Source organism: Pteropus alecto, unplaced genomic scaffold (assembly GCF_000325575.1).
Source record: "Pteropus alecto unplaced genomic scaffold, ASM32557v1 scaffold110, whole genome shotgun sequence".
NCBI classification, from domain to species: domain Eukaryota; kingdom Metazoa; phylum Chordata; class Mammalia; order Chiroptera; family Pteropodidae; genus Pteropus; species Pteropus alecto.
In genome coordinates, this window is record NW_006431920.1 from 1,606,074 (window position 1) to 1,619,807 (window position 13,734).

The window sequence follows — 13,734 nt, forward strand, 5'->3', positions numbered from 1 at the left end:
AGAGGGTAACTCTGCTTGGAGGTGAGAATGGTATTTAACTTGGTTTAAAAGGATGAAGTTTTTCTGCCAGCAGAGATCAGAAAAAAGGAGTCTATTTAAGAAAATGAACTATTTCAGTTGTCATTTCCTCTAAGAACTCATTCCTGATTAAACAACTTGTCTTGGTCACACAGTTAAAAAATGACAGAGCTGGAATTTAAACTCAGTTCTGCCCAATTTAAGCTCTTTACCACTAAATATAGCCATCTTCTAACCCCTGCCCTTGTCTCCTGTAGCTGATAATCTAGTCGGATAAGACCCTGGCTCATAACTGTATGTAAGGATGCCTTCCACTCGCCGCCATCAGAGACCACCTTCAAGTTGATGAGAAAGGGTTTACTTTTCTATAAGGATCTAGAAATCTCATCTATGAAACAGTCTACCTTAGAATAATTTAAATGGCATGATGATCCTTTTCAATTGTAAAAGTCAATGCTCTGAGTGCCTGTGTATTAACTGTATTTCCTTGTTTAATCTTTGCCAAATTCCTATGAGTTAAGAAAGATAATTCTTATTTTACAGTAGAGGAAATTGAGAGAGGTATAGTACCTGACCCAAAGTCACACAGACTGTAAGGAGAAGAATCAGGATTCAAACTCGAAATGTTTGACTCCAGAGTCTATGCTCCTAATTGTTATGCTGTATGAGGAACTTTTATGGCATAAACCTCTGGTAGATGAAGGATATTTGCAGGGTTACACAAAGAGAAGAAAAGCTCCCCCATATCTATATTGAATGGAAGAAATGTTCTCTTTTTTGCTAAGAGATTTATTAGCACTAAAGAGCTTTCCTCAGTGTTTTGGAGATTTATGCTTTTCTGTCAATATTCCATCATCCTATGGATCAATATCCCATGAGTATATAGCTAAGGGCCATAGGTAACTTACTGGTTTGAAAGGCTGGTATCTACAGGTCTCTGGCATGGTGAGAACCTTAAGCTGGGCAGGCATAACTCGAGCTGGGTTATCCAATAACTGGAAGTTTGGCTCAGGTTCTTTTTTCTTCTCTTTTTCTTCCTTTTTCTCTGCCTCATCCTAGAAAATATTAAAAAATAGCCCAATAAAGGTTCACTCTGTTCTACATCACTGAATAATGTTTGATAAGTTTACTCGGCAACTATCAGGTACAAAAGGGAGTTAGGATTAGCTATGATAAGTTAGTTTAGGAGGTACAACTAAAGTAATATCGGACTCAGAGGGAGAGGGTAACTCTGCTTGGAGGTGAGAATGATATTTAACTTGGTTTAAAAGGATGAAGTTTTTCTGCCAGCAGAGATCAGAAAAAAGGAGTCTATTTAAGAAAATGAACTATTTCAGTTGTCATTTCCTCTAAGAACTCATTCCTGATTTGTACCATGAAATATTCTATTCTTCCCACAAATGAATATAATTTCTAAAGTCTCTTCCAATTAAAATTATATGAGGCTCTATGCTTGGAAAAAGAAAATTATTTAAAGGAAGTCAAGAGCAAGGTATAATAATGCTCAAGAATCTATACCATGACAGAGATAGATAAATCAACCCATATGACCACCAAGTTATACCTACCACTTCCATTTTCTCCTCTTCTTTTTTTTCTTTTTCTTTTTCCTTCTTTTTAGCCTTGGCAGTAATAGATAACACAGCTGTGGAAACCTAAAGAAAGTAAACAGGGTAAATTGTTGTTAATCCCTTATCTACATACAAATGTACAAGTCCAAGGAGAATTTAGTCCTACAATGCTATTCTATTTCCTGCAAGTAAGTATCACAAAGAACAAAATAATCAAGAAATAAATGGGAAAAGCAAGCAGGACATTTATTCACATAATTTACTATTATGGTCAGCAGGTAAAGTTTTAGTTCCTGGAGACTTGTGTCCAACATAGCTCTAATTTTTTTGTTTTTTGATCTGAAGCTTACCTTGGATGTGGATTTGCTATTATGAACTTTTGAGACAGAGATCTGGGTGCTTTGTGCCTTTTTACTTTATAGGAAAAGCACTAGAAAATAAAAAATTTTCTCCAAATCTGGTCATAAAGATACTCTCACTGGACTAGATGCCCTACATCCAGGGATATAATGGTAATACATAGTGGGTGAGTAATTAGCCTGGAATTATCCTCCTTGATGGGTCTCACTGAAATTAAAGGTGAAACAGGGACTTTGAAAGGCTGCACAGTGTTGTTGGTATAAACTGACTTTGTTTCAGATCTCAAAGCGGAGGGTCTGAATCATAGCTGATGAAACAAGATGTTGTCATCAAAGGATATTTATCACCCACCACCCTCAAATTAGGCCAATTATATAATATCCCTATTTACACAAATGTACAGCAAATAATCAAGAATAACTGGCTAATATGGAATGTTATCTTGGGAAAAGGAACCATTCTCCTACACACAAGGTGTATCATGTAGGGTAATTTTACTGAGAAAACTTCAGGGGCAAGTGCAGCCATTTAAGTCACCACAGTTTGATTTCACACATGACAACGCGTGTCAGACACTGCTGGTAGAGTATAAATTGGTTACATCTATTTTGAAGGGAAATATAGTTAATACTTATGAAAAGAAATAATGTGCATTACTTTTGATCAAGCAATTCCACATCTAAGATCCTAAGCTATAGATATGCTTGTACAAGTGTACAAATATATATGATAAAGACTCTAATTCCAGTTTCATTTGTAACAGTGAAAAATTAGAAATAGAAATAACTTTGAATGTCCAGCAGTAAGGAACTGGTAAGACAAATAATGGTATATACATAAAGAGATTACTCTGCAGCTCTGGAAAAAATAAGATCCATATACATTGAAAATTTTAAAGATAAATTGTTTAAGTAAAAACAATAAGATGCAAAACAATATGTAGAGAATAATTCAATTTGTGATATAAAAAGTACTGACATGTGCAGAGAAAACTTTGGATTCACAAATTGTGATTCCTGCAACATGGGACTTGATTGCCCAGAAGAGACAGCTTTTACTTTATATTCTTGTGTAATGTTAGATTTTTACCATAAGGAGGATTACTTTAAAAAATGTCTAATTTAAAATATAAAAATATTTAAAACAAACCCAAGTAAAATACTAAGCAGCTCCTATACATAAGTAGAAATTCTGCTCAAAGAAAGAAAGAACCTACCTTTTCCTTTTCTTTTTCTTTTGGTACTTCCAGAGGGGCAGGATACGCAAATGTGGATGGTTTACAGTTTGATTTATACTGAACTTTAGGCATCTGAAGAAAATAAAAGAATTTCCCCCATCCATTAAAATAATCAAAACCAAGGTTTAAGTATTACGTGCTTTCAACAAGCAAATGCAAATAGATGCCAGAAGTTTCAATCTAGGTTAAATGTTCAACTACGGTGCTATTCAATTATGTTATTCCTCCCTTAAAGACATTTGTCTTCTTTCAGTGAATTAGTTTTGTGGTGCTTTATAGAACTACCTGCAGTTCCCTATACTTTCCTGAAGCTCTGTGCCTTTGAACAGGCATCCCTTTAGCTCATCTTTACAGACCATGCGCCCTATTTCAGTGGGTTAAGTCTCACTCATGGTGTGAGCATCAGAGATCATCAACTGTTACTTCCTTAGGAAAGAGTTATCTGATTATCCATCCAGCCTGCATATCTAACTTCCATGTCCCTTCCTTGAACCGCAATAACAACTATATAAATTTGTATACAGTTTCCACATCATATATTCACACCTTACAAGGGTCTAACATGAGCCTACTGGGAAAAGTCTTTATCACTTACTGACCAGTTATAAAGTTCTCTAGCTCCCACAGATTTTTAGTATTAAATGAAGTTAATTAGAGTATCTATAATGCCTTTTCATGTTTTCATATTTTGTCCCTTCTCTCACCACTCCCTCTTGATTGATTTACCCAGGGTTACAAAGTTAGTAAGGAGACTTGATTTTCAAAACTTCCACCAACACATTCCACTCAACGAGGTGATGACTTAATTTGAAGGGGAAATACTTTATTGATGAGATGCCACCTCATCTTTAAAATTTCACGGAAATCCCTGTTAAGTGGGTGGTAAACAGAATATAGTAAAGAAGATACACTATAAAACTGAGGTCTCACAAACATACCTTTAAGTCCTTGTTAAGGCCAATCACACAGGTAGGGGTATAAGCCAATGACAGGAAGTGTGAAAGGGGAAACCAGAACCAGAACTGGGTAAAGACAAGGACACCAACCACAGAAGGCATATGGGTGTGCCCAGTCCTGGACTGCAAGGAGATTGTGACATTATGACCACCTGTAGAAAAAGGAGAAATGATGAATATAAATCTAGTAGTTCAATAATAAAGATTTCTAAGTACTGCACTAACAAAGCATGTGATTATTTTAAGAGTACAGTTCATAAAAACCTAATATGGAGTTCCTGAAATTCATTAGCTAGTGAGCAATCTAAGGTCTCTAAAACTGGAAGTATTTTAACTGGACTCAGGGCAAATCTAGGCCTTTTTTTTACATAGGTAGGCATTTTTCAAAAAGTAAGCCTGAAGGATATCAAAACTGTATGCTAAATTAAATATTAATCTATATTATACATTGGCTTTTAATGTACTAATAACAAGTAAAATTTCAATACACATCATTATTTGCAAACAATAGCAAAGAGGCAAGAGGTAGATACCGTCTGCTTAGTTCTACTCTTCCTGCTTTAAACACATCTGAATGCAGGCAGCTCCAACATTAACTAGCCTTATGACCTTGGACAAATCACTTTACCTCCAAAAATCTTTTTCTTCATTGGCAAAATGAAGGTTTGAACTTGAACACTTGAACTAGAGCACTACCACTAACAAAAGAAAAATTTTAGTCTTCAATCCTGATTCAACTGAAATTATTTTGAGGAAGCATAATACATAAAACAACGAAAGCACAGCTAATTTTAATCAGAAGTTTGGGCTGTTGAGAGGGTATATGGCTTGGAACCTGACCTGTTCATCTACCTCTTGCCACGTCCCCAAGATTATCCCGTGAGGGAGTGCAGACAGTTAGTGAATAAGAGCTAAGATTCAAGCATGTGTTAGACAGCTGGGCCTTTGTAAGACTGAGATTCTAGGAGGCTATTAGGAAAGACTGGAAAGCCTTTGGGAACCAGTCAGGGAAATGAATGAGAAAATTTGGGCTGGAAGCAGTAGGGATGGAAGCAAAGTGGAAAGTTCACGTCCTATTTAACAAAGACACATTACTAGGGACGTAGGTCTAGAGTCATGAGGTAATCTTGTTTTTAAAAGTAGAGTCGAAGACTTGAATCTGGATTTTGAACAAAATTTTGCTAGGCAGACAAAACAAAGCACGTGTTTAGGTCAGATCTAACCCATGGGCAGCTAGGTTGTCACCTTTCGTCTATATGGTAAGTGTTAGTGCTGAACCCCAGAACTCTGAAACACAAATCTTTTAGTTTCCATAATATAGCCTATGCAATGGGACTTGTCTGTGCCTAGTCACCATCCTACCTTGATTTCCAATTCTGGATTACTTTTGCTCACATTTCACTTTCCTTAACCTCTTAATCTCAGTATCTCACGGATGTCTTCACATTTTGCTTGGAGTCAGGAACTGAGTATCAACTTTACTCAACCAAAGAGCATTTAAAGTTTTTATAAGAATCAGAGTTCTATTATTCAACCAAATAATCTAGATTTTCTTAATACCTTGCTATGGATATTTAAGATTTTAACCGGAAAAAAAATCAGGCTCATTTTAATTTTGTTTTTCCAACAAGAATGAGTTATATAAATTTATTATCTGCTTGTATTCTTCCCTACTTGAGCCCCTGCGTTCACTGAATGCTTACTATATATTGAGAATTTTGAATAAAATACTAAAAAGGATCCCAAGGAGCCTGCAATCTATTAGAGAATGCATAATACTTTTATGCATTATTTTAATGCATAAAAGTATTGATATAAACCCGGGTACTACTGAGAACATACAGTTAAGCATGGATTAACCCAAGGCAGAGACTGGCTGGGGCAGAAGAAGAGGGGGAAAGGTTTCTTAGAGAATGTGATATTTGATTTAAGTTTTGAAGCTAAATTTCCTTTTCTTTCAGTGAAACCTATTTTCTTCAGACTTAGAAACTAAACTAGCCTCTTGTTCTATTATAAAACAAAGAAGTTTTTCCTATTGATAATGTTTACAGTTTTACAAACTTCAATCAGAAGCCTTACTCTTCAGCTTTTCTCCCTGAAGAGATCAAATCATTGAGTGAGTTCTCATAACTTCACTCATTCCTTTGAAGTTGTCCTCTCCAGATTTTCTCAATTACCACTAACTTCTGAGAGAGAGAGTGCAAGACTATACATTTTTCTAATGCAATTGCAGCACAGTTTTGAAGGATAGGATATTAAAGTAAAATGGGGGTAAGAGAATAATTTTATACTCATACTAGTGAACACAACAGCACAGACTTTTATGAACTAACCACTAAAATACTGAATGCAAGAGCCAATATAACAGAGAAATAGAGAAATGGAATGGAAGCATCAAACTTGATGGGAGCATGACAAATAAACACTTGTAAAATAAAGAGTTGGAAGGAGAAAGAAGGAAGGAAGGAGGGGAAAACAGAGAGAACTTCTAGTAAAGGTGGCCGAATAAAGCTGAAACAGAATTATCCTCCCCCAATTCTAGCAAAAACTCTAATACAATGAAAACCAGCAAAAAATTGTAGTTTACTAAATGAACAAGTAAAGGGTTGTAGTCTGAAACTACAAACTCCAAAAAGTGGCAGCTGGAAGGAAAAAAGATTGTGGAATAGTAAAACAACACTCCTAAATCCTATTTAAAATCTAATTATCAAAAGTAGCCAATCTGTAAAGGCTCTATACTATATGATTCTAAGACAAACTAAAGCTATAGAGACAATAAAATGATCAGTGGTTGCCAGGGGATAGTAGGTAGGGAGGGAAGGACGAAAATGTGGAACACAGAGAATTTTTAGGGCACTGAAACTACTCTGTATGACACTGTAGTGGTGGATACATAGCATTACGCATCTGTCAAAACCCATACAGACTGATGCTGAATATAAACTAAGGGCTGATAAAATCCAGCCAATTAAATGTCAAGCCTTAGTACAGTACCCAGGAAAAAGAAACAGCAATAAAAGAAATGGTGCTAAGCACTGAATCCATTTAAATATAAACTAAGACTAAACTGTGAGAACTAGGACTTTACAAGCAAATGCAAATGTTATAAACCATGACAATGTAAACATAATATAAAAATACTGAAAAGTGGTAAGGAAGGAGGAGAGAGAAACTATGGCATATCAATTTCTGTGTTGTTTATACACAGGAGAGAACACCATTGAGAAGTGAAATGGTTTACTTTATCTAAAGTAACTATAGAATAGTACCTTATTTACATATAGTTGCAAGGAACTGTGTTTACAAAGAGAGAAATACAAATTGTACCTAATGCTAAAAATTTAAGCAGAAAACTTTTAACTTCTTGGAAAATTAAAACAAAAGACTCCACTAAACAAGTGGATTAAAAGAGAATATTTGCCTCAAAAACTTAGAAAAGAGCACCAGTGTCCTAAGATAAGAAAAAGCAAATAAAAGGTCTGAGCAAAAATAAAGAATTTAGAGGAAAAAAGAGTAGCATCAGAATATAAACAAACGAAAAGAGAAATCTCTAGCAAATCCAATCAAGAAAAAGAGAAAATAAAACAAATTAGAAAGGAGACAGAGATTTAAAAAAAGACCATATAAAAGAGATTATCTAAAATTATTAAACAAGGACACCAAAAACTTTGATACGGTTAAAAAACACAGCAATTAGAAAACAAAATTAAGTTTATTTTGTTAAATAACAAAATAAACTTAAATGCAGATGGCTAATAAATTTGAGAAAATGTTCATCTATTAATAGAACTACTATGAAAACCTTGAGATACTATTCTTTACCTTTTAAATTAACAAATGTTAATAAAAAAGATTATATTTTACATGGCTAAGGTAGAGTAAGAAAAGGAATCACATACTGGTATAATGAAACAGACAGGCTGGCTCTCTTCTACCCTACTGTCACCAGTAACAACAGTTAAGACGTATGTCAAACGAACTTCAAGCCCAAGGTACGAACACACACCGTTCTACAGCCCGTCTCTTCTGAAATAAACCACACTGTAGTGGTGAAGGGCATGAATTCAGGAGCCAGACAGCCCAGTGTGCTACACATTTATTAGGCAAATATTCCAAGTATCTTATTTTAGGATGACTTGGTTGCTAGAATTTGCCGAAAACCTATTTTTTTCCTCGAAAACTGTCCAATGTCAACTGTTTAAAACTAATATATATTAATAAAATTATAGGGAAAAAAACCAGCCAACTCTCATTGAATATTAAATGATAGGCACCATTCTAATTGGTTTACATGTATCTTTAATCCTCCCAACACCAGGAGGTAGACTTTATAAGACAAGAAAACAGACAGAAAGGGGGAAATAACTTCTCAAGGTTATATAGCTAGTACTGTAAAGCAGGGGTCCCCAGACCCCAGGCCGCAGATCAGTATGGGTCCATGGCCTGTTAGGAATTGGGCTGCACAGCAGGAGGTGAGCACCAGGAAAGTGAGCTAAGTTTCATCTGTATTTGCAGCTGCTCCCAGTGCTACCGTCACCACCTCAGCTCCGCCTCAGCGCCTCAGGTATTGGGAGCAAAGGTTCTTGGTGCCAAAAAGTTTGGGGATCACTGCCGTAAAGGGACTGGTATTCAGTCTACACTCTTAGCAACTCTACTAAATTATTTCTATGAACTGTAGGCTCCAAATTTTCTCCAGGTATAATTTACCCCAGATTCAATTTCTACCACATCATATAGTTAATTCACTGGATTTAGTTTAAATAGGTAAATAAAGTTAGAAGACTTAAAAACATTTACCTGCATCCAATATTCCCTGGGCCAGAATAGCGCCAAACTTGGCCATGACATCATCATGTTTATCATTGATGACTTTGGAATACAGCTGTCTGAACTGATTCACCTGAAGGAACAAGAAAAAGAATTATAGTCTAATTCTATTCATTTGTTGTGTCATTTTAGAGTAAGAAACAGGTTGCTCAATTGGTAATGAAACTTGACTTCTGAATTTCATAACATTCAAAAGGAGAGGGAGAAGGACCAGATCTGAATACAACACAGTTCTCCATGGTTGAAATCACGGTGTTAAGGTTTTTCTGGTATGGGAGCACCAGTTCTGTTTTCAATCCTCATTCCACAGTGGATGATTCAGACTCAAGGAAATGTTGAATGCGATTTCATACGGCACCACTGTTAGCCAGCAGGCTTAAATAGTTCAAGGGAACAGTAAGGCTTTCATTGCACTGTGAATTCCAGCTATTCTGCTTACCATCAACCTTACAGATTTCTTTACAGGTGTGGTCCTTCACGTTTACCTTAAAGTAAACTACTCTTCAGTGAAAGTGTGAGGTATATTTTGGATCGAGTGTATTCACATATAAAAATTTTCACTATGCACACAATTTTTTGAGGACATGTCACAATAATTACTCTTATTAAAAGGAACAAACCAAAATGAAACATGTGCTGGCTCATTTAGGATGAGATTACTGGTAATTTTTGTTTGCTTCTGTATTCTTTTCTGCATTTTCTAAAATTAATATATATTGCTTTTACAATTAGAAAATACTATTTATAAAATATACGTTCTTAATACAGTTGTGATTCCTTTAAAAGTGTTTGGATGACAATAAGGAAACTATTTTTGTTTCTTCTACATCTTACACTTCTCTGTTTTCCCACCAGTGCTTTTCAAATGGTAGGCACCCAGGAAGAAGTCTGCTTGTTCAAGAAGCACATGGAGCTCCCCAAATCTGCCAAAAGCAGAAAATATTGAATTTGAGTTTCCTAATGTGATGTCTTTATATGCATTAAATATTCTTTCAGAATCTCTCCCCCCGCTTCATTCATCTTGGTCTAGCAGGCTATATTATGATATAGTGCAGAATCAGACAACCCTGGCTTATAAATACCTCTGCTCTAATAAGATGTTTCGGTAAGTTATTTAGCTTTTCTGAGTCTCAATTTTTCATCTCTACAGATCACAGAACCTACCTTACATGACTGTTGTATGGATTATACGAGGTAACATGTATGTAAAGTGTAAAAAGCATTTTATATATGGTTCAATAAGCATATGTTTTATATATAGTTCAATCTATAGTTCAATGGCTGTCTTACCATACCAAGGCAGAATCCTACTAGTCCTCTTATTATTTCGGCAACTTAAATGCTGCTAACAAAATTATATTCCTTAAACATGGTTCTCGTTTTTATTCATAGGCAGCAACAGAATGCGATGGAAAAAACTAAGAACTCTGCCACTACTCAGCATATAAATATTAGTATGCTACTTACTTCTCTAGCTCTTATTTTTTCTAACTATAAAACCCAGCATAATTAGATCATCACAAAATTCTCTTCTAGTTTTAAAAATCCTAAGGTTTGATACTTTTATTCTGGTTCAACAGGTCAGATTCCTTTGATTCTGAACTTATTTTAGATGAACACTTAATTACCTTTTATAGGCTAGAAATTTTATGTGCTAAAAGATTTATGAAATATTTCAAGATCTTATAAAAAGAAATAATGGACAAAGCGCTGTATATACATTATAAGGAAGAATTTAAATATAAAATTGCATCCAAAGCAACAGGCAAACATTCAATGAAATTCAAAGGTGGATTAAAAAAATCAATGCAAATATTTAATGGGCTTATCTAATTAAGTTTACTATTTTAAAAAGCTAGTTTTTAATCATTAGAAATTTTTTCTTCACATTTTATTACTTATGTAGCAGTAACTTATATCTCATTATTATAATTCTTCATAAAAATTATTATTTTAGGTTAGGATAGTATCTTAAATTTGGAAGTCAACTTTGAGATCATCTGGCATACTCCACTTTACAAATGTGAAAACAGAAGTAAGACAGGTGAAATGAGTGGCTTGCTTGCGATCACCAATGACTAACTGCAATCATGACCGGGATCATGATTTTCTGACTCAATTTCATTGTTATGAATAGTATGCTCCTCACATAAAAACAGAGTAGAATTTGTAGGAGAAAATCATATTAATTTCCCATTTTATATTATGATAATCTCATAGGAGACAATTAAATTTTAATCAACTCTGTGATCCAAGCGTTCTGTTCTGCATGATTATTCACATGATTATATGATCCAAGCATTCTATTCTGCCTTCCTCAAATTCATGCATTTTTAACCTGCCATGTTTTTAACTCTATACCTTATACTGCTGGGGGAAAAACATACTCTTAAAGGCCAGAGAGAAAAATAAAGAATGGGGAGAAGAAAATAAAGTCCCTTGGAGTCATTTCTGAGGGTACTCATAGGCTGCCTACGTCTTGTTCTTTCTGTTTTCCTGAACACAGAACTGTGGCTGAACATGAGGGATCAGTTTTGGAGGTTCAGGTGGTTTTTTTCTTTTCTATTCTTTTTCTGTGGCATTACATCTGCTCTTATGAGTTGAACTATAGGTCTCTATTTCTATGAAATCCTTGGGGCCAAATGAATTTTGGAATTCAGAAGTTAGAAAGTTAACATGGTGCATATACCGCATCTTATGCAATACTCTCAGTGGAATGTGGGGGCAATATTCCATAAATGAACGAGTTAATATTTCTGAAGCAGCAAAATGACTGAACAGTAACACTAAATGGGATAAAGGTTATAAATGAGTTCATATTGGGTCAGGTTCTGCAGCTGAATGAGTCCTTAAAAACAAACTTCCTTTAGTTTTCAGAGCTTTTTTGGATTTTGGAATTGCAGGTAAAGAGCTATACACATACATAATTTCTTTGTGGCTAGTTCTCAAATCTTTCTTTTCCTATGTTCTCATCTTATGTCCAACTGACTTGCTACCATCTCAAACTCAACATGCCTAAAATGAAAATTTTAGATATTCCCATCAACACTATCAGGATTTCCCCATTAGCAATATCCCAAATAATATTTTTAGCTTCCTTCTCAATTTTATTAGTATTATTTTGTTCATGGTAGTTGCTTGCAGCCCTTTATATTACCAAGTCCCTATCTTAAGGTAATGGTATGGAAATATAAATTACTATTTACAAATGCGTTATGCTGTAAAATATCACCATGTAATATAAAATTTCATGCTTATAATTTCATTTTATAAAAGTTCACATATTTCACTACAGAAATACTTCTAGGTTACCATGATGGCTCACAAAAGCCTAATCTACTCAAACTGTGATTTTAGAACTGCAAAACCATACTAACCTTGGCCAAATATGATTCCACTTTCAAAAAGTGCATCTTGTTAGTGGTGGGAGACGCTTCCTTGCAGCAGACCGTAGGCCAGTATTAGGCAAGGAGGAGCATCAGATCCTGTTCTTACACTGTAATATTTTTATCTGATTCTATATATGATACTTACTATGTACATGTCCCAAATACCTACTAAAGGTAGATTTCATTTAATAAAAAAAAAAAACAAAAAAAAAAACAAAAGAAAAATCCTTCATAAAGAGTAGAGTTGGATTCTCTAGAGAAAATAGCTCCAAAGACCTATTCTAGTTAATGTCCAAAGGATACTATTCTAGTTAAATGGTTTGGAACCTCTGGTCTAAGGGCTTTCTAAATTGCGTTTGTAACCACCCAGGGGTGTATGCATGTTCCTAGGTTTATGTTTGTGAGAGTGAGTGAGCACAAAACTGCCAAGAAAAGCAAAAATGTACTAGAGTTACTTAAACTAAGACAACAATATGTAGAGCTAGGTGTTAAGACAACATTCTGTAAAAGGATGTGATGTGTATTATGATTATATAAAAACATTTCCTTTGGAAATTTCCATTGTAAATCTTGCAAAATATCTGAAAAAAAGGTCCCTTTTGGATTCTTTCAGGAGGGACTATAATCTTGATGAAATTAACACCTAACCTTTGATTTCGAAGCATTTCCACTTTATTTCATGGACTAATTTACAACTTTGTGACTAGGGTTCTGTAGCCTTGAGAACTTCTCTTCGAGCTTAACAGCTTTTTCTTCTCAGCAAAATGTCACATACCACCCCAAAAGAATGTCAGTGTACTTATATTAGCCATTATCGGATAAGAGATGACAGAAACTATGGTCCACAAAGCTCTTTATCATGTGCTTAAATAGCAGAAAACAATAAAATAGAACTTAAAGAATTAATGCACCGAATAATGTCACTCTAAGGGATAGTGTTTCCTGAAAGGATATTTGATTTTTATATTGTCACACACAGTTTTGCTTTTGTAGTCGGTGGGGGTACACACTTGACTTTCTCCACCAAGTCTATATTAATAGCAAAGGCTACCAGCCATAACAACATTTCAGCATTCTTAATCAATACTCAACATTATGACACAACCTAAAGATGGAAGTGAGCCCCACGTGTTCACATCAGCTAAGACTAGGTTCAACAATGTTTTATGAAATGATTTAATAATACTAATTATTTAAACTGCTGTATTTTTTTAGAATAAACTGCTGCATTTTTTAGAATAAATATTTAATAATACTAATTATTTAAACTGTTGTATATTTTTTAGAACAAATTACAGAGCCTACCCCACCCCACCCGTTCCAAAGGATGCTGCCATTGTTGGTGTAGAGCTTATGATTGTAAAATCATTGAAGTC

The 13,734-nt window shown here is 34.8% G+C and overlaps 1 protein-coding gene across 2 annotated transcripts in view; it reads right to left on the reverse strand.

Moving 5' to 3' along the window:
• Window positions 1–13,734, reverse strand: part of PSMD1 (proteasome 26S subunit, non-ATPase 1) — an 84,936-nt gene that overhangs the window by 14,163 nt on the left and 57,039 nt on the right. For both annotated transcript variants that reach the window (XM_025043216.1, XM_006906641.3), the window contains 5 exons: window positions 8,940–9,042; window positions 4,125–4,294; window positions 3,166–3,258; window positions 1,587–1,673; window positions 927–1,073 (listed from right to left, as the gene is read on the reverse strand). In XM_025043216.1, coding sequence (XP_024898984.1) covers window positions 927–1,073; window positions 1,587–1,673; window positions 3,166–3,258; window positions 4,125–4,294; window positions 8,940–9,042 — 600 coding nt within the window. The remainder of the gene's footprint in view (window positions 1–926; window positions 1,074–1,586; window positions 1,674–3,165; window positions 3,259–4,124; window positions 4,295–8,939; window positions 9,043–13,734) is intronic.